At 35.6% G+C, this 22,361-nt stretch overlaps 1 protein-coding gene across 4 annotated transcripts in view; it reads right to left on the reverse strand.

Moving 5' to 3' along the window:
- Positions 1-22,361, reverse strand: part of COL24A1 (collagen type XXIV alpha 1 chain) — a 364,470-nt gene that overhangs the window by 88,156 nt on the left and 253,953 nt on the right. For all 4 annotated transcript variants that reach the window (XM_073234227.1, XM_073234226.1, XM_073234225.1 and 1 more), the window contains 2 exons: positions 2,442-2,495; positions 524-631 (listed from right to left, as the gene is read on the reverse strand). In XM_073234227.1, coding sequence (XP_073090328.1) covers positions 524-631; positions 2,442-2,495 — 162 coding nt within the window. The remainder of the gene's footprint in view (positions 1-523; positions 632-2,441; positions 2,496-22,361) is intronic.

Raw genomic sequence — 22,361 nt, forward strand, 5'->3', positions numbered from 1 at the left:
AATTTGGCTATTGTATGTTCAGAAGTATCATGCTACCCTTGTTTTCACATCATGCAAAGTTTATGCAAAATATTAAATATTATTTGATGTTATAGAGATTAATTTTAATCACAGCTGGTTAAAAAAAATCTCTAGATAAGCATGTGGAGTCCAAGCATATAAATAAAACCCATTTCCAAATGACAGCATAGTTTTATATAGAAAATTAATACTGATTTTAAATGCAAAGCTTATAAACTTTCCTACTGTTAGGAGTTATAACCTGATTTTTTTTTTAAACCTCATTTCATATTGTATTTCCATTTTGAGTTCTTTCTCCTTTCCTTTTTCATGTCCAGAAACCACTAAGCCATTTAAGTACTGTGGAATGCTTACAATTCTCCACATCCCACAGAGGTAGATTATTTTCAATGGAACTATTGCTTTCTCTGTAAAATTAATCAAGGGATGAAGCTTTAAGGACAAGGATACATTTCTTTTCCATCACAGTGAACTTAGTTTTGGAAACAAATCAAATACTAACCACAGTGCCTCTAGTTCCTCTGGCACCTTTAGGACCACTTTCCCCAATTTGTCCAGGAGCACCTCTGCTTCCAGTTTCTCCTATGGGCCCTATTTGTCCTTTATCACCCTGTGGATGTCATCAGCAGGAGAGAAAAGTAAGAAAAAACATATTTATTTTTTCTAAATAGATTAACTAACTATATCATATACCTGAATGACTCCAGAGGATATTTTGTAAGCAGAATTCTATAAACAATAACTTTCCTTTAATTTAATAGTACCACAGACCACCTCTGACAATAGTAACATACCATCACCATCTAGATTATCTTAAAGATAATAATTAAAAGTAATTTTGGAAAAAGAACATTAAAAAAATAATTTTGGCCATAAAAGCAGGGGTGATCTGGTGCTCATGTTGAGTTATAAATAAGCAAGTTTCTTGTTTTGAAGTTAGTTATGCATGCATGTATGCATGCATGCATGTTTTTATTGTTATCATGGGAAAACACAGACCCTTATGAGAAGCCTTTCTCTGCAGAGAACTTCAAAGCCATAAAGAGATGTTTAATGCAAAAAAGCTCTAATGTGTAGTTCTGTATATTCAAGATCATCACTCACTTGTGTGAAGTTTGCCTTTAAAAGTCTGTAACATTTTTATAACATTTTATATCTCTCTGAAAACTAGTTACCTTCCGTTTTCCATTAGGCTGATCGGTCATTCCCTAGCACAAAAATACAGCTATTCTTACCCAACAGTAATTTTTGTAATTCATTTTTCTGATTGTGGGAGCCAAGCTATTTTATTATTGATAATTAAGTAGACACAAAGAAACACTAAACTATGATCATATTCAGGAAATTTTGGGTATTCAGGATAATTTACAGGCTTTCTCAGGGGAGAAAATTGTTTTGAGGACCTTCACTGTCCCACTTCTAATGTTGAACTTAGACATAACATTATATATGATGAAAACAGACTTCAATACCAGGGTTATTCTCATGGGCAAGAATGGCAATTATAATTTACCTCATTAATTTTCTTCATCTTTTATTATTCTTATACTGTCCCAAAATTATGAGAAAGATGGACTAGGTATATATTAGCATAAATAATAGAATTACTTAAGGAGCTTAATATGGTGTGATTTGTAATTAATTATAGTAGATATATTCAAAACTGCTGTAGTACAATGGGAGAATCATTTCTATGTCTCACTAACAATTGAACAAATGCTTGACCTCATAAAAAGATGAAAATTTCATTATAATATACTAGAATTTTATAAATACATCACTTTTTAAAGTAAAATATAAAGCAAATAAAACATATTCTTAAATTCTTTTTAATAGAAGTATAGTTGATATACAATCTTATACTAGTTTCAAGTATACAACACAGTGGTTCAACAGTTACCCATATTATTAAATCCTCACCCCAACTAGTGTGCAGCTACTACCTGTCAACACAGAAAGATGAAATAAAACATATTCTTGATTTGCGTTTCTTAGTTCATATATGGGAAAGGTAAAATCACTCATTAATCTTTCCAGTTTAGAAAAACATAATAATAGACCCAGAACAAATCTAATCATTTTCTTTCCTGTAAACATTTCACTTAAATTATTACTGAGTAACACAAACAGTTATTTTCCCTTTCTCTCTTTTCCCGCCCACTCTCTACTGAAGAATGTTTGGCAAACAGAAGGCAAGGCAAAGATCTTTTAGAAACTACAAAGTAGAAAATTTGCCTTCAAATAATTTAAGTGATAGGTACTCCTAAGTGGAATTAAATATTAATTTAATGTGTCTTTTTAAGCCAAATTTGTAGTTCTTTATTACTTTATATCTAGTGCCAATAAAAACATCACAGCATTCTATGGAGCTCTGGGCCCATCAGAAGAAAAAAACAGCTTAAAAGTATTTTTTAAATTACCTTTTTTCCTGGACGACCTCTTTGTCCCAGAATTCCCACAATTCCTTCAGGTCCCTGAATATTCAACATAAAAAAGGAAATAAATTGTTAAAGAAAAGACTAGATGGAATGTTTAAATACTCATCTCAAACAATCAATGAACTGAATACTAATTAAAAATAAGAGTTACTGTTCAACAATATTGTTGTATGATAATTTGTATAATTATTTAAAAAGAGGTCATGATGATTTAAAGGTATCACTATTACTAATGAGAAAGCTCACAAACTGGCCAAGATAGACAAACTATTTTTTATAATAGGAAGAAAATTACTTGGTTTCAGTATAACCATTTTAACTAATGAGAATGTAATAAAAGTAAACCCAAATGCATCCATTTCACATCCACATGGACCCAGTATGAGCTACATCTGTGGGTTCAACATCCTGTTGAACATATAGGATTATAAAATATATTCAATACATGGTCAAGGAGGATCACAAAATTTCACTGAAGTAGAGGATTAAAGATATATTCTTGGATCTGTGGAAAAAAGGAAGGAAATACATGGAGAAAATGGAGGTAATCATCTGTACTTTGAACAAAAGTAGACTAAAATTTTTCAATTTATACGTTTTTTAAAGTAAAAAGTGGCTAGAATATTTTAGATGTGATGTGAATTCACAGTTCAACAACAGTGGGGCTTAAATGAGATCCACAGTAAGCCAGGTTGCAATTCTAAAGTGGCTAATAATTAATCACAGCATTCCTTGCATTAGTTGGAAATGAAAATGGATATCTCAAATTTGTGTCTCAAAGTTTGGCAAACTGCAAAAATTTTGTAGACAAGAAATAAATTGTGGTTTACCACTGTGCTATGTAGACTCTTGATAAATATTTGTTAAATGAATAAACAGATACCTAAGGAAATGAGTCATGCCCTGTGTTCCTGAGAAAATGCCCTTCTAGCCTCAGAAAGTAGCTAATTTAGAAGCCAAAGTGGTTAAATTCTATTGCTGTAGTTATAGCTGCATCCAGAGGTTGAAATGATAGTTGCACTAACCTGAGATTTCTTTGGGTTAATATGGAGTTTTCAAAAGAAGCTGACTGACAATCATAGAGGTTAAGTGTGAAGTTTTAAAAGTTCGACTGCTCCAGTTTCATATTCTGGGTCTGTCCCCTAATAGCTATATGACCATAGGTAGATTATGGAACTTCTAGAGGCCTTAGTTTATTGTTATACAGAAGGGGTATAATAATACCTCTTCAAAGGGTTACTAAGGTTAAATGAGATAATGTGCAAACCTAGAAAGTATTAGACTTATACTGAAGAGCTCAAAAAATGTTCTCACTAACATTTTGAAGTGTATTATGTAATATTTAAATATGTGTAAAAGATATTAAAAGGTACAATAAATACCCATGTACCCATTGTCCACTTTAAGAAACAGAAGCTATGTGTGTGTGTGTGTGTGTGTGTGTGTGTGTGTGTGTATCCCTATATACATACTGAGTATATAATTGACTTATATATTTGAAGTACCTTCCAAACATAATCACCCTCTCTCCTCACTCAGGTATAATCACTGCCCTCTATTTGGTTATCACTCACATGCATTCCTTTATACTTTTACTCCATTTGTTTGTATTTTCAAGCAATATACGGTTATCTTGCATCTGCTCAAACTTTAAATAAGTGGTATTATACTTTATGTATTCTTTTGAAACTTCTTTTAACACATTTTGTTTTGGAATTATTCAGTGTGTCTTTAATCCATTAACTTACTGTTTTCACTCCTACAGGATTCCATTTCATTATCAAAATGCAACTTATTTAATCATTTTCATGCTAATGAATTTTTAGTGTGTGTCTGTGTGTGGTTTTTTCCTTTTTTCTGTTACAGAAAATGCTGCAATAAACACCCTGTGCTTGCCTCTGTGTAACTCAGTAAGTTAAGAGATTTTTGGTATAGAGGGGTATAGACCCGGAGTTGAAAACTGCTGGGTTGTAGGATACAGGCATTTCCAAGAGCACAGATATTGACAAATTGTTCTCCAAAGTGGTTTTGTCAACTTAAGTTCCCATAGCAAAGTTTAAGAATTCCAATTATTCTTTAAAATTTGTCCATTTCACTGGTGTAAAATGATGTTATTTGTGGTTTCAATTTGTATATTCCTGAGTCAGAAGGAGAAATGAATATCTATCCACAGTTATTTGATATCTATATGCGAGTCTTTAGCTTCTACCTTCTACCCAGTATTCTGCTGAACTGTTCTTACTGAGTTATACATAAAAGTTTTTATGCATATTACTGATACTAGTATTTTGTTAATTCTATAGCACAAATCTCTTTTCCCAGGCTGTACTTTATTTTCTCACTGTTTAGTATAACTTCAGATTAACAAAAATTTGTAATTTTAATGTAATAAAATTCATCAGTATTTTTTCTTATTTTTTTTTAACGTTTAAGAGATCCTTACTATTTTCCCTCCCTTCATGAGGTCATAAAATAGTCTCTTAAATGTTCTCCTATTTAAAATTTTTATTTTCACAATTAGGTCTTTAATTGAATTAGAATTTCATTCTTTTGTGTTTAAGCGTTTGGGTTTTTTTTTCATTTGGATAACCAGTTGTATCATTCCCCGTTATTGAATATTTCATTCTTTCCTTAATGCTCTGCAATACATAATCAGTTCATCAAACGTTAAGTTTCAAATATACTTAGATGTGAGTCTAGTTTATCTTCTATTTCCACGATTCCATTTGTCTACCTGTGAATAATCATGAAACTTGACTAAATTACTCTGCTTCACTAGTAAGCTATGATGTCAGGTGGAGCAGATTCTCCCTTTCACACACCACTCCCTTCTGCCCCTTTCAACGGGTTCTTGAAAACTGCCTTGAGACAGGCCCTTTGATCTTCCATATAAATTTTTAAATGATTTTTTATCAATTAAGTTCTATAAAAAAGACCTACAGGGATTTTGCCTATAATTGTATGATAGATTAGGGGAGAAATGGTAACTTTTTGCTATTGAATACTCCTATCCATGAATATAAAATATGTAATTATTTAGGTCTTTGTTAGTAAACTTAGTTTCCTTCAGTTGTATAAATCATTTGTTGCATTTATTCTTAGATACTTCATTTTGCTGCTGATTGAATTGTAAGTTGTATTTTGAAAAGTTTTCTAGCTGTTGCTTATGAAGAACGGAATTTATTTTTGTATATTACTCTTATAGTTAGCCTCTTATTGTACTCTCATTAATTCTAATAATTTGACAGTAGATTATTTCTCCTGTTTTACTGCTGGTTGGGACTGTGTAAATGTTGAATAGAAATGGTGAAGACTGTTGATCTTTGCTCGTATCTCTGAAGTTTCACAATTAATTATGATAGTCAATGTATGAATATTAAATTTCATTCAAAATTTTAGTTCATCTATTGAAAATGATTACATTTTTTCTTTAATTTGTAAATATGTGACTTAAATTTGTAATATTTAAACATGTAAGACCTTTGTTGCAATACTGGTACAACAAGGAATTCACAAACCCCTTTATTATATTGCACTTCACAACTCTATTGAATTCAAATATTCAGCTATCAGCTGACACTACTGCATGGAAATGCTACCTGTCAACCATCAATTCAGTTTAGGCATTATTTTAACTGTTTATATGTTTAAATATTCATAACAATTTGTGGATAATGTAAAAATAAAAGAGTGGACAACAGTGGCAAAAGTAAATCTCACAGATGTGTATAATTGAGATTTGTTATCATTACTTTGCAAGATGACTTACACATTCATCTCTACCTTCAAACTTCCATTTCTATCTCATTTTCAAGTTAATAACCTTGCCTCATCCTTCACTGATATATAATAGGGATCAAACAAGAGCCATCTCCTCTTCTTGATGTCCAGTCTACCAACACATTTACTTGTGTACCCACAGAGTCTGTCTCCCTTCTCTTACAAAAGATGTGTTTGTTTTCTGTGTGAGGCCAGCTACTCACTTGTACCTGAAGCCCATGTCCTCTTCAAGGACCTCTCTTCTGGAAACATCCTTCTCTTACTTACAATATCAATTCTTCTCTGTTGACTGGATCATTTCCAACTGCATTCAAATACGGTAGATATGACTCATTTAAAAACCATCCTTTCTTGACCTTCCTTTCTCCCTTCCATCCACTCATTCAATTTCTCATGTACTTCAAGTTACATTTTCTGATTCCTCCTCACAGCAAAACTTTTCTGAAAAGACTTATTTATGCTCATTGTCACTATTTCCTTATTTCTCATACTCTCTTCATTTGGGCTTTTAATCTTAGCGCAACTCTGAAATTGCTCTTTTTCAGGGCCTCAAATGACTTCCATACAGCCAAATTCGCCAAATTCAATGGTCAGTTATCTAACTCATGTTATCTGAACCTTTTTTCATTCTTGAAATCTTTATTTTATTAACCCTTGTTTTCATTGCAGCATGCTTCCCTGATTTTCTATTTATTTACAACATCTTATATGCTCTTCCTCTGCCCAGCCATTCAATGTGTGCCCTCCTCTCTTTGCTCTTTTTAGGTGACCTCGTCCTGCCCCTGTGGCTTTAAGTACCATCTGTATTCTAATGATTTCTAAAATTATACCTTCTGTCCTGACTGCACCACTGACCTTCTGACTGCCCTATCTACCAACATCTCTTCTTGAATTTCTAATAAGCATCTTAAACTCTGTGTCCCAGAATGAATTCTTGAATTCTTCACTTGAACCCTAAACTACTTCTCTCCTAGTCTTCCCCCTCTCCAATCAATGGGGCAATATTTTGAAAATTATTAAAATACTTTTTTATTTTGCTTTTTTTGAGTACATGGACTTTCTCAGCCTGAGGGGTTTGTGGGTCTAAGGGCTGGATATATTGAGAGGAGATTACTCTATTTTCTTTGTTTCCAACTTTAACATTTCACAAATTTGTCCCGGAGCACTGATCACACAAGGCTGTCCTGTATTGTAGAGAAGACACACTTTCCATCTATCACAGTAGGACTCTAAGGCTTTTAGTGGATGGTAGAGGATGAGGATATGACCCAGGGGAAGTCAAGAAAAAGTATGTACTTTTCTTCTGGCCCCAGGAGAATATGGGAAGGCAAAGAGAGAGGGAGAGACATAGGTGTTCAGATTTTCTCCATTATAAGTTTTGGCAGAGAAAGACTCTTATTTCCCACTGTCCACTTAAGATTCAGGAAAAGTCTTTTCTCAGATATCACCTGGTTTGTGATCATATCAGTTTAGCTGCTAATCCCAGATATAAACACATGCATATATGGTTAATTAATATGAGATAAAAGATCCATCAATATATAATAGGGAAAATACAGTCTCTTCAATAACTGGTGTTGGGAAAACTGGATAGTTACATGCAAGAAAATGAAAGTCAATTACTGTCTAACTCCATACAGAAAAGTAAACTTGAAATGGATTAAAAACTTAAATGTAAGATACAACACCATAAAACTCTTAGAAGAAAACATAGATAAAAATCTCTTGAACATAAGCATGAGCAATTTTTTTCTAGACATGTCTCCTCAGGCACGGGAAACAAAATTTAAAAAATGAACAAGTGGGACTATAGCAAACTAAAAATCTTCTGTAGAGCAAAGGACACCATCAGCAGAACAAAAAGGCAACCTACAGTATGGGAGAATATATTTGTAAACAATTTACCCAATAAGAAGTTAACATCCAAAATATAAAAGAACTCATATGCCTGAACACTAAAAAAAAAAAATACAACTAAAAAATGGGGAGAGGATCTGAATAGACCTTTTTCTGAAGAACAAATCCACATGGCCAAGAGGCACATGAAAAGGTGATCTACATCACAAATTATCAGGGAAATACAATCAGAACTACAATGAGGTATCACCTCACACCCTGCAGAATGGCCACTCTCCAAAAGACAAGAAATAGCAGGTGTTAGCAAGGAAGTAGAGAAAAGGGAATCCTCCCACACTGTTAGTAGGGATGTCAATTGGTGCAGCCACTGTGGAAAGCAGTATGGAGGTTCCTTGAAAAAGTGAAAATAGAAATACCATATGACCCAGTAATTCCACTTCCAGGAATTTTCCTGAAGAAAACAAAACCCTTATTTGAAAAGATATATGCAACCCTATGTTTACTGCCACATTATTTACAATAGCCAAGTTATAGAAGCAACCAAAATGTCCATCAATAGATAAATGTATAAGGAAGATGCAGTACACATACACAATGGAATATTATTCAGTTATAAGAAAAAAAGAAATCCTGCCATTTGCAATAACATGGAAGGACCTAGAGGGTATTACACTCAGTGAAATAACCAGGCAGACACATACCATATTATTTCACTTATTTGTGGAATATAAAAGTAAAGCAAAACCAAGCAAACAAAACAGCAGTAACTCATAGACACTGAGAAGTGACAGGTGGTTACTATGGGGAGTGGTTGGTATGGGTGGGTATGAGGGGGACAAAGGGGCACAAAAACTCTCAATTATAATGTAAGTTGTTCATGGGAAAGTACAACATGAAGAATATAGTCAATGATTCTGTAACATCTTCTATGTTGACAGAGAGTAACTGCTCTGGTTGGGTGAGGATTTAATAATGAGGGTAACTGTTGTGCCACTGTGTTGTATACTTGAAACCAGTGTAAGACTGCATATTAACTATACTTCAATAAAAACAATTGGTTGCTCAGCAAAGTCAAAATGAGGAAGATCATTTAAAAAAATTTCCTGAACTATTCCTCGATTTCTCTGATGCAGACAGAAACTTAGAAATACCTGAGGAGCTTTTGGGTGGAGGGTTATCATTACTCTAAGAAGAAGGACTGATGAGCAGATTGCCTGGGCTAGACCTGAATGAGAATCACAGCAAAACCTCGGAGAGATCTACAGATTAGTGGAGACTGACAGGCTAGTTCAGGAAGGGAGCACCCCCTAGGCATTCTTGCCAAAAAAAAGAAAAAAAGAAGAAGTGAAAATTATCAGCTGTAGACATCATCAAAGCAGGGTAGGTAGTAAGCACCTGCCAAGGGACATCCCCATGTCCCTATCAGTATGAGTAACACCTACACCTAGACTCATCCTCATTCTTGTTACCATGAGGCATGCAGACTCTGTATTGGAAAGGACTGAAAGAGGGAGGTCGAGGACTGATAAATTTGAGACTAAGCATCATAAGAGTCTGAGCATTACTTAAAGAGACCATTAAGTTATAGAAAGAGATTGTTTCCATAAGCTTTCAAGTGAATTGGATTTAAACTTTTCTATCTCCATCAGTTCCCCAACCATTCCTCACTAACTGGTAACTTAAGGCTTGTGAGGAAAACCAGATAAGTTAGAAAGAAAGAAATTTCATATTTGCATTTGTATAAAAATTTGTATCTTTGTTACATATTCAATGGTTTGATCACTCAGTCGCTCCAGTTAAAAACCAGGATTTATTCTTTATTCTTTTTCCCTCTTTTCAGCATCCACACCATGAGCAAATTCAGTTAGCTACATCTCCAAAATATGTCTTGAATCTGACCACTATTCACTATCCCTATTTGCTCCCTTGAATTCCAAACCACCATGACATTTTCACCTACAATATTGCCACAGCCTTCTAAGTGGTTTGGTCCACTTTTACCCTCATAGTTCATTTCTTCAAAATATCCCAAATGATTACTGACAATGTTAATCAAACATCTCTCCCTGTTTAAAACCTTCCAGATGGCTGCCCACTGCAATTAGATTAATACCCAAACTTTTCAGTATGATCTATCTTCCTCTATATGATCTGGCCCCTCCTTTTTCTCTGACACCATGTTTTCCAGTTATTTACCACATTGTAGTTAAGTACGTGGTCTTTTTTTTCTCTCTAATAGTGCATTTAATAAACATCCTCTCTCACAGCATTTGCATTAGATGTTCCCTCTGCCTAGAAAGCTTTTTCTCAGATATTCAGATGACTGCCTTTTTCTTATCCTTAGGCATCTGGCTCAGTGACCGCAGCTAGTCTTTCTGTGATCACCCCAATTTAAAGTAGCTACTTTACCTAGTCACTCTCTATCCCATTCCATGTTTAATTTTCTTCATTGCACTTATCACTACAAGACATTTTCATTCTTGTTCACATCCCCTTCCTACACTACAATGCAAGTTCTGGGAGAGCAGTGGCTTAGACTGTTTTGTTCATTGCTGTAACATTAGCACCCAGAACTGTGCTTGGAATAAAATTAATGCTTAATAAACTTTTAATAAACAAGTAAATGAATGATAGAATGTATATGGCCTTAATCACTCAGCTAGTCTACTAGGTATTTGTCAAGAAATAGCACCTTAGAGAACATGTATGGAATGATAGAAGTAAAACCAAAGTTTATGAATAAAGAAAAAGGGAAGTGAGAGAGTTTTATAGTAATTTTTAGCTTCTAGGTAATAGAACTATGGACCTAGTAGTAACCTTTTGCACCATAAACTTTTGCACATATTTGAAGAACTTATCATGTGTGAGAAAAAGGGTCGCCTATATTCTATACTTCATTTTCTTCTGTGATTATAATCAGAAAGGCTGCCACTGGTTATTTTGCTTACATTTTTTTTCTTTTCAAATACTGTTTTTCTTTTCTTTTGGGATGGGATGGTAAAGTTCCATTGATATTACGTTAGTTTATTTTACTGCTTGTTGTGAAGTGCATAATGTTGTCTTTTAAAAGTTAACATGACCCACTGCAATGCATTTGTTTATTTAGAGGCTTGCAGGGCAGACTGGAAAAATAGTAACATTTTCTACAATGTGCATGTTTTAATAGATTTCTTCAATAGTTACAAGAATAAGAATGCTTTCATGTAAATGTATTTTGACAGAGAATAGTTGGCTTGAGGTTCACCCTACTTATAAAATAGAAGGAGTTGGGGTTCCCTACTGATTACTTTAAATTTTGTGAAAGTGTATTACCTCAGAATGAATACATCTACTTTTTCAACAACTTGATTGAGATATAATTCATATACTGCATTATGAATCCCTTTAAGTATACAATTCAATGGTTTTTAGTATATTCACAGAGTTCTGTATAACTATTACCACAATAAAGTTTAGAATATTTTCACCAACCCAGAAAAGAAACCCTGTACCTATAAGCAGTCACTTCCCATTTCCTCTCCCATCCCCCAACCTGAGGCAACCACTAATCCACTTTCTATTTCTATTGCTTTGCCTATATGGGATATTTTATATAATATGTGGTATATTCCAATTCACTTCTTTCACTAGGCATAATATTTTCAAGGTTCATCAATGTTGTAGCATGCATCAGCATATCATTCCTTTTTTATTGCCAGCAATAATAAAATGTGGTACGTATAGACATGCTATACTTATTAATAAACATCAGTTGATCATGTATGTTGTTTCCACTTTTGGTTGTCATAAATAATGTTGTCATGAATATTTACATACAAGTATTTATTTGAACCCTGTTTTCAATTCTCTTGGGTATATGCCTAGAAGTAGAATTGTTGGGTCATATGGTAAACCTATATTTAACATACTGAGAAACTGCCAAACTAGTTCGCAAAGTAGTTGCACCATTTTCCATCCCACTAGTGATGTATAAGCGTTCCAACTTCTTTACATTCTCATCAACAATTGTTATATTTTCTTTTTTAAAAATTATAACCATGCTAGGGTATGTGAAGGGATATTTCTTTGTGGTTTTACTTGTATTTTTCTGATAGTCAATGATGTAGAACATTTTTTCATTTGCTTGTTGGCCAATTGTGTATCTACTTGGAAAAATATTTGTTTAAATACTTTTTCAGCTGAAATATTTGTTCGGTTTTCAGTTGGGTTATTTGTCTGTTATTATTGAGTTGTAAAAATTCTTTATATATTCTGGATACAAGTCCCTTACCATATATGATTTGCAATTATTATTTCCTATTCCATGGGTGTCTACTCCCTGTCTTGATGATATTCTTTGAAGCATAAAACTTTTAATTTTAATAAAGTCCAGTTTGCCTCTTTCTTTTGTCACTTGTACTTTTTGTGTTGTTTATGAAAACTTTGCATAGCCCAATAGTTTTAGCTCTTACATTTAGGTCTATGACCTAGTTCAAGTTAATTTTGCATGTAGTATAAAAGTCTAACTTTATTCTTTTGCATGTGAGTATCCAGTTCCAACACCCTTTGTGGAAAAGACAATTCTTTCCCTCATTGAATTGTCTTGGCACACCACATTCATTTGTAATTCAAATTCATTTTGTTCTACTATTTCTTACAGAATTTATTTTATCCCTTGAGATAGCCAATAGCACTAGATACTGCTAAACAGAGTTTGAAAGTCATAGTGATTCCCTCAGAAACTATGTTCCTCTCTGCTTGAAACCTTTAATGGTTTTTCACTATACTTTGAATAAAACCCAAACTCCTTACCATGGTTTAAAGGGTCCCTCATTATCTCCTATCTATTTCTTCAAGCTCAACTCTAACAACTTTTCATTAATCACTATGCTGCAGCTATAATAGCTTTCTTTAAGTTTTCAAAAATACTTAGATCATTCTCACCTCTGCACCTTGGCCCTTACCATTCTATCTACCTTAAAGAATCCCCCAAAGTTCTTTGCATAACTGGTTCCTTTTCATTCTTTAGGTCACAATTTAATTCTCCCCTATCCAAAGATGCCTTTCCTTACTGCCCTGGTGGTAATAGGCTTCCCTACCCTTAACTAGTTGACTTACCTTCCCTTAACCAGTTTTTCTTTTCATTCACCATGTTTGCTTCCATCATTTATTCATCAAAAACCTGCAATGATTTTTCTATTGTCAGTCTTCTCCAAAGATATAAAATATGAGATCAGGGATCTTGGTAATCATGCTCCCCTTGGTATCCAGGGTTTAGTAGAGTTCTTGGCTCACAGAATGTACTCAAAAACTTTGTTGAATTAACAGGTGGACAAATACATTTTATACAGTCACAGTCTGTATGGTTAATGAAAGTTTAGAAACATCCAAGCTAATACTTTTTTAAAGTTACAGAAACTTTTCTTCCTAAGAAAGACTTTTGGAAGTCTTACCAAATATGGTAAATATATATGCAAGAATCTTTTCAGACTCAAGTAGGAGGAGAAGGAACAGAGAGTTCTGCCCATTCAGCATCCTCCCTGACACAATCATCTTGGGAGGTTCTGTAGCTCCAACTCCCTTATTATGTGTAATGTGAAAACGGAGATATCAAAGAATGGCTCACCTAATAATGCACAGCTCTTTAGTGGAAGACTAGGGATTTGAACAGTTCTTGCATAGTGATCAACACAGGGTGATCTACATTTCTGTGTTGCTCTATGATGAAACAATTCAGAACAGTTTAGCATAAAATTCAGGCATAAAATACACATATTTTTCTTCTGTTCAATGATGTCTATATCTTGGATTTATTAATTTGTTACTGATGCTTCCCTTGACTTTTTTTTCAACCTGAATCTTATTTCTCAGTCTTCTAGAAAATAAGAAGAGTATCTCTTTACTGGAAATAAAGGTGCTTTTTTCCCCATCTCATTTATTTTCTTGTTTATTTTTCAAGAATTAAGGTAGCATCTTTGTGACATTGCTTAAGGATGTATTTTTTAAAGTGCAAAAATAAGTCCAACATCAGGCTGTCTGATTAAGCAATAGTTCCTCGGATCATAAAATTCTTTTGAAAAAAATATGTCATGGTATTTTTATTGAGTTTATGAGCTGAAAAGCATTTAAAATTCCAAGGAGAATAACAAAAGAATAAAAAAGAAACACACATGTGTTGTTACTAAAAAAGGCACTGAAGATGTGTAGAAGGCAGGATTGTTCCTGGGAAAAATTATGAAGCAGATGAAATCTGTGTTTATCATTTTCCCATGTCTTGCTTTGAGCCCTTTTCCATCTCTACTCTGCCCATCAGCAGCTGTCATGCTGTGTCATCCCTGTCTGGGGTTATCATATGGCATGGTTAAGCTTTCTTTTTCTTAGTTCTGTGTTCCTTCTACCCACCAACTTTCAGGGGAGTAGGCTAGTTGATTGGAAAAAATCCTAATTAATTAATGCTATTAATAATTGTTAGTGGCATATAAAAATAAATTTGATAAGAATTCTCAGGAAGAACACCCACTATTTTGGCACCTGTTACTTGGCTTCTCTTTGAGTTCATCCCTCAGGAGTCCTCTAAAAAAGGCGAAAACTACCAAGAGCCCTAGAAAAACAAAATATAAGCCCAAGGCTGGTTATCTCATGCAGAAGTGTGACTTAGAGACACAGAAGTCAGAAAATAAAGGAAGTAGAGTCAGCTTTGCTATCTGCTATCTTATTTACATAGATTTCTCTGAGTTTGAGTTTTTTCAGTTGTAAAATGGGTGATAAAAGGTATCTACAGGTTATTGGAAGGACTATCTGAGTGAATATAAGTGAATTTATATTGCTTGGTGTCTGGAACAATGGGGTTTAAAATAATTTGAAGGGGAGGAATCCCTAATGCTTTGTATTTGCTGTAGTGGTACAACCCATCATAGATTTCCAGGTCTGGGGGGCAGGACAGAGGAGAAATGGGTACTTTACCACTTCTGTAAAACTGGAGGGAAAAAAAGACTAAATTTTCCAGTCTTCCAAAAACAGATGACATTTCTGGTTTATCCTTGATCTTCAAATATCATTTTGAAATGTACTGGTACAACTATTTTTTATTTTGAGGAAGAGGTGTATGGCAGTATCTTAATTGTTGCTAAAGGAATTATAATCATGGGTTAAAGGTATGAATGGTGAGATGGGCATTTTGTGTTACAGTTATGATATTCATTGTATTCCTCCAGATAGAGTTTCCTTTTAGTTCTTAGAAAGCTAAGTGAAATGACTAGAGCAGGGACTATTACTGATAGGACATTCAATGATCTGGAGGTTAGAAGCCAAAGGAGGAGAAATACACACACAAAAAATGTGAAGACTGTAAATTTTGTAAACCACTATTTTGTATCCAGTTGGCTTGTGTGATTGGCTTACTCATGATTAGTTCCTCAGTCTTTACTAAGCCGCATGTAGAAATCTGTGGAGTACAAAAGTACTATAGGAAGGACTAAAGAGAGCTTGTATTTTTGAAGAGCTATGATCTTTTTGGAAGAAGAGACCCACAGGCTTTAAAGTTAACTTATAATCCTCAAAAGGCTGAATAAGACTGCCAGGGTGCAGAAGAAAGTGATGACTACTAAGATAGGAGAATAGCCTCAAAGGAAAGAATGCTTAGAGAAGTTAAGAGAATAATTTGGGGGAAAACCACATTTAAAAATATGGACAAGGAAAAGGGAACACTAAAGCAAAACTGTAAAATGACCAAGGAGGCCTTATCTGGAAAAATAGAACAAATTTCATAAATGAAGCATTTAAGCAAGAGAGAGCTGTTATTATTATTAGTTTACATTTTTCATTGCTCTGAGGTGAGAGAATTTGTTTAATATGACACATAATTTCCCTTGAAGTAATATAGAATTTAAGGATCAGATATTGATAGCTTAAATACTGCTGCAAAGGATTTATTATTTCATCCTGGATATAGAAAATTATTCTACAGGAAAATGTCAGTTCTATGAATAAGAACCAGAAATATTCAATCAAAGTAAGTTTGAATCAACACAAAACATTCCCCTTCAAATGCTTTATGACAGAAGTTCCATAGTTGAGGAGACATCATCAGGATAGTGATACATAATTTCAAAATTCAGCCCCACCTCAGAAAAAGATCAAGTGGCAACTATCCTTAGATAAGATACCATTGTGAAAATCCTAGAACCTAGAGGTGAGACTGAAGCATGCCTGAACCACAGAGACTGAGAAGCACAACATCAGAAGGATAAGAGGATAGGTTTCACTTTGAATGCATTGTCCTTCCCCCAGGCTGTCACACCACCACACCAAGTGGAGCCGTTGGCCTATAGTTTCTCCAGTGGGGAAAAAAGAACCCAAAGCAGACATTCAGTAACCCCAGCACTGTGGGCTGCTTCCAGGGCAGCCCATTCAGGTCTTGCTTAAGGAGGAGCACAGGGGGAAACTGGGAGCTTCACCACTGCGGTTCACAAAGAGAGAAAAGTGGTGGTACTTAACAGCAACCAGCACTTGGATCTGGTGGATTTCATTCCTGCTTGCAGTGACCCCTGAGCAGAGATTTATCCAGTGGTTCTACCTATCTGCAGAGCTGAGCTGGTGGTCCTGTCCAATCAGAGAACTTGCTGGTGGTTCTGCATGATTTAGGTCCCCAGCCAAAGGGTCATACCTGGTATGGAGTCTTGTTATGTGGCCCTGCCTGGGCAGGGAAGAAAATTTGAAACCCTGCCCATCATCTAAGCCTGCTCAATCAGGGCCCCACATCTAAGCATAGTCTCCCATCCTGCTTAATGAGGATGTGTTACCAGAGAACTTGGGAAGCTGTGGAATGCATATTACAGCTTTTGAAGGCAGAAAGCCAAGTCAATATCCCTGCTCAGCTGTTAAGAATAGCCTCTAGCCCTTCATTATCAAGGAACCTGAACAGTGACCATGGGCAGCCTTGGAACCCAGTCTATAGTATTGCCCAGCCACAAAGCCCAGCCAACAGCTCCTCCCAGCAGTGGAGTATAGTCTTTGACCCTTTCCAATTATAAATACAGCCTGTAACCTTGCCCAACTGTACGGCTTAGCATGTAGTCCTATCTAACTGTGGAACACAGTCTCTAGGCCCAATCAACTGTGAGATACAGCTGGAGGTCCCACTTTCCCAGAGAGCCTGATAATCTTGCACAGCAAAGTAACAAAGCCAGTGGCCTAAATGATAATGAAATACAGCCTGCAACTGTCTGAGCTTGGGGCACAGACTGTGGCTCCATCTAGTGAAGAAGCAGTGCTTGCAGCCCTGCCTGAACGTGGAGTCCAGCCAGTGGCTCTATCCAGTTAAGTAGCACAACATGAGCACCTGTTCCCAATTGCAGAGTCCAATCAGTGGTACTACTCTTCCAGAAAACACAGTCTGAGAACTGGCCCTACCACAGGTAACTGCAGAGCACAACTAGTGGCCCCACCTGACCACAGAGCCCAGCCAGCACCCCTGCCCAACCAGGGTACCTAGTCAGTGGTCCTGCTTGAACATGGAACCCAGCTGGCAGGATCAACCAACTGCAGACATCAGTCAGTGGAACCTTCTCCCCGTCCTTAGGGTAGGGTCTTCACCCAACTAGAAATCCCAACTGCAACCTGCATCTGCCCACAGAGGCTACTAGCTAACCTGTCTAGCACCCCAAGCTAAGCAGACTGGTGAAGGTCTTTCCCTGCCAAATGAACTGTAGTGTCCAGTAGAGGAGCCCATTTACTCAAATGTACAGATATCAATGCAAGGATAAAAGAATCATAAAGAATCAGGTAAACATGACAACATCAAAGGAAAATAATAAAGGTTCAACAATTGACTCAAAATAAATGGATATCTATGAACTGTCTGAAAAAGAATTCAGAATAATCCTTTTAAAAAACTTCAGTGAACTGTAAGAACATGGATAGACAATAAATTAGGAAAATAATGTATGAACAAAATGAGAAGCTCAATAAATAGAAACCATAAAAATTAACAAAATAAAAAAACATGGAAATGAATAATACAATGACTTCATTGAGGAATTCAGAGAAGAACAACAGTAGAATCAAACAGAAGAATCAGTGAAATCAAGGTAAGTCACTTGAAATTTTCCAGAGGAACAAAATGAATGAAAAAGAGTGAAGAAAATCTACTGTGCTTATGGGACAGTGCCAGATGAAACATGTGCAACATGGAAGTATCAGAAGGCAGAAAAAGAGAAAGGGACAGAGAGTCTACTTAAATGTATAATGACTGAAAATGTCCCAAACATGGGGCAAGAAATGGACATCCAGATTTTTGAGGCCCAAAGGACCCTAAGTAGGTGGAACTCAAAAAGGGTTACTTTGGGACACATCATAATTAAATTGTTAAAAAGACAAAGAGAATTTTGAAAGCAGCAAAACATAAGTGACTCATAACATATAATAGAGCCCCACTGACTATAAGTAGATTTGTCAGCAGAAACTTTATAGGTAGACAGAGTAGAATAATATTTTCACAATATTGAAAGAAAAATAAATGTTAATCAGGAATACTATACCCAGCAAAGTTGTCCTTCAGGAATGAAGGAATGATAAATACTTTCCCAAACAAACAAAGTTAAAGAGTTCATCACCACTAAACATACCTTACCAGAAGTGCTAAAGGTAAAATAAAAGAATGTAATTAGTATTCTTTAATGTAATAAAGCTAAAATAAAAGAATGTGTAAAATTCACCAGTAAATGTAAATATACTTTCAAAGCTAGATTCTCTCCTATTGTAAGAGTGATGCATAAATCACTTACAGCTTTAGATAAAAAATTAAAATACAACTGTACTAAAAATAACTATAAATATAATGATTTGTTATGGGATAGTTAACATAAAAACATGTAAACTGTGACATCAATAGCCTAAAATGTGAGGGGTGGGGAGGAAGAAATTAAAGGTTTCTCTTTGCTATGAAGTTGTTACCAGTTTAATAGGATACCTGAATTATAAGATATTTTATGTAGGCCATAAAGAAAAAACATACAGTAATACCCAAGATTATAATAAAGGTTTCAAGGCATACTGATACAAAGTCATAAAATTGCAAGGGAAGATGGAAAAAAAGGAAGCAATGAGGAAGTGATCTATGAAACTGTCAGCAAACAATTAAACAAAATGGCAACAGGAAGTCCATACTTATCAATAATTAATTTAATTATAAATGGATTAAGTTTTCCAACCAAAAAAAAAATGTCTGAATGGATTTAAAAAAAGACCCAAGTACATGCTGCCTACAGGAGACTCACTTAAGTTTTAAAGACATTGACAGTGGGAGGATGGAAAAAGATATTTCAAGCAAATGGTAACCCAAAAGAAACATGGGTGGCTATACTTCTGTGAGACAAAGTAGACTTTAAGTAAAAATAGTCACAAGATACAAAAAAGTTCATTATATAATGATAATGGGGTTTATTAATCCATAATATACAAAAACTATAAATACTTATGCATCAAAACCTCATAGCATCTAAATAATAAGGCAAATGCTAACAGCAATAAAAAAGGAGAAATAAAAACCAATGCCATAATAGTTAGGGACTTTTAATACCTGACTCACTACAATGGCTGGATCTTTCAGAGAATCATTAAGAAAAGAGTATATTTGAACAATGCTATAGATGAAACGGACCTCACAGACATATACAGAACATTCCATCTATCAGCAGCAGAATATATATTCTTCTCACTTATACATGAAATATTTTCAAGTCTAGATCATTATATAAGTCTCAACCGATTCAGGAAGATAGAAATTATATTAGGTAACTTTTCTGGTCACACAGGTAAAAAAATAGAAGTCAAGAATAGGAGGAAAGCTGGAAAATTCACAAGCACATGGAATTTAAAAAACACACTAATGAATAAAAAATGGATCAAAGAAAAAAATCAAAAGGGAAGTAAAAAATCTTGTGGCAAATGAAAATGGAAACACAACGTATAAAAACATATGGGATGAGAGATTCAAGATGGCGGCATGAGAGGTGAGACAGAGAACTCCTCCTAAAACCACATATAATATGAAAATATAGTTAACACAACTAATTCTGAAAGAGCAACATGAAAGACGGCTGCACCAGACTTCACACACCTGGAGAACAAAGCAGACCTCAGGAAGCAGGGTAACATACCCAAGCCTTGATCCAGCAGGACCCAAGCCCTTTCCCCACCCCAGCTCACCAGCGGGAAGAAGAGAAAAGGAGCGGGAAGGGGGTGGAAACCTAGGACTGCTGAATACACAACCCTGGAGATCTGCTTTGGGAGCACAAACCTACATTACATGGTGCTCTAGAGATTAGTGGGGTTGGAAAGCTAAAACAGGCAGAATACATGGAGAGACTGAGATTCCAGCAGTTTGTGGAGGACAGGAATTGACATTTGGCCACTCTGGGACAAAGGAAAGTCGGCAGTCTGAGAGGCTTCCTAGCAGCGAGAGGGCTGCTGAAGGGGCGGGGTTTTCATGGAGCTTGCTGTGAGAAGAAGGGATAGGTGGACAAGGTTGTCTAGGCGTGCTCTGCCCAGCAGATTAGGAATTTGAAGAGCTTCAGGTGCTCCATCCCCCTGGCTGGCTATTAAGTTCTGAGGCCCCCCACTGTGATACACAGCCTGCTGAGCCTTCCTCCTGGCCTGCAGGCACTGGCTTAATGGGAAATCCCTGCCCTGGCATCAGGCCAGCCAGAGGAAGGCCCTGCCTACAGCACATACAGACGCAAAGCACAGAGGCTTACACTTGTGTGAGCAGACCACTGGTTCTGACAGTGGAGATAGGCACTGCATCCAGGTAGCAGGAAAAAGTTCTTTCTTCCCCCCAGGCACTGGTGCCACTCCCCTGAAATCTGTGACATGATTCCAGGGGCTGAGCAGCTCCAGAGACTAGAGGTCTGGGCACTAGAGGATGCCACATACAAATATGAAATGTAAACAGAACCTGGTTCAAAGAAAAATTTCAGAAACACCAGGAAAAGGGCCAATTGAAACTGAACTCACCAATCTTCCTGAAAGAAAGTTCAAAATAAAAATCATCAGCATGCTCATGGAGGTACCGAAAAATATTAAAGAAATCAGGGATGAATTTAGGATGGAGATTCAATCATTTAGAAATTCCATATATGAAATACAACACACAATGGAGGAATTAAAAAGCAGATTAGATGAAGTAGAAGAGATGGTAAATGGAATAGAAATTAGAGAAGAGGAATACAAAGAAGCTGAGGCACAGAGAGAAAAAAGGATCTCTAAGAATGAAATGAAATAGAGAGAACTGTATGATCAATCCAAACAGAACAATATTCGCATTATAGGGCTACCAGAAGAAGAAGAGAGAGAGAGAAAGAAATAGAAAGTGTCTTTGAGGAGGTAAATGCTGAAAATTTCCCCAATCTGGGGAAGGAGATAGTCTCTCAGGCCATGGAGGTGCACAGATCTCCCAACACAAGAGACCAAGGAAGATGACTCCAAGACATATAATAATTAAAATTGCAAAGATCAAAGATAAGGACAGACTATTAAAAGCAGCCAGAGAGAGAAGTAAGATCACCAAGAAAGAAAAGCCCATCAGGCTATCATCAGACTTCTCAACAGAAACCTTAAAGGTCAGAAAGGAGTGGCATGATATATTTAATGCAATGAAGCAGAAGGGCCTTGAACCAAGAATACTCTACCAGGAAATACTATAATTTAAATTTGAAGGAGGGATTAAACAATTTTCAGATAAGCAAAAGCTGAGATAATTTACCTCCCACAAACCACCTCTACAGTGCATTTTGGAGGGACTGCTATAGATGGAAGTGTTCCTAAGGCTAAATAGCTGTCACCAGGGGAAATAAAACCACAGCAAAGAAAGTAGAACAATTAATAACCAAGCAGATTCAAAATCAAATCAACTACCCCCAAAGTCAATTAAGAGATAGACAAAGAGTACAGAATATGATACCCAATATATAAACAATGGAGGAGGAAGAAAAAAGGAGGGGAAAAAAATGAACCTTTAGGTTGTAATAGCATCATAAGTGAGCTAAATTAGACCATTAGATAGTAAGGGTATTATCCTTGAACCTTTGGTAAACACAGATCTAAAGCCTGTAATGGCAATAAGTACACACCTATCCATAATCACCCTAAATGTAAATGGTCTGAATGCAGCAATCAAAAGACATAGAATCACTGAATGGATAAAAAAACAAGAACGATCTTTATGTTGCTTACAAGAGACTCACTTCAAACCCAAAGACATACACAGACAGAAAGTAAAAGGATTGA

The sequence above is a fragment of the Manis javanica genome, chromosome 4 (genome assembly GCF_040802235.1).
Source record: "Manis javanica isolate MJ-LG chromosome 4, MJ_LKY, whole genome shotgun sequence".
Lineage (NCBI taxonomy): Eukaryota > Metazoa > Chordata > Mammalia > Pholidota > Manidae > Manis > Manis javanica.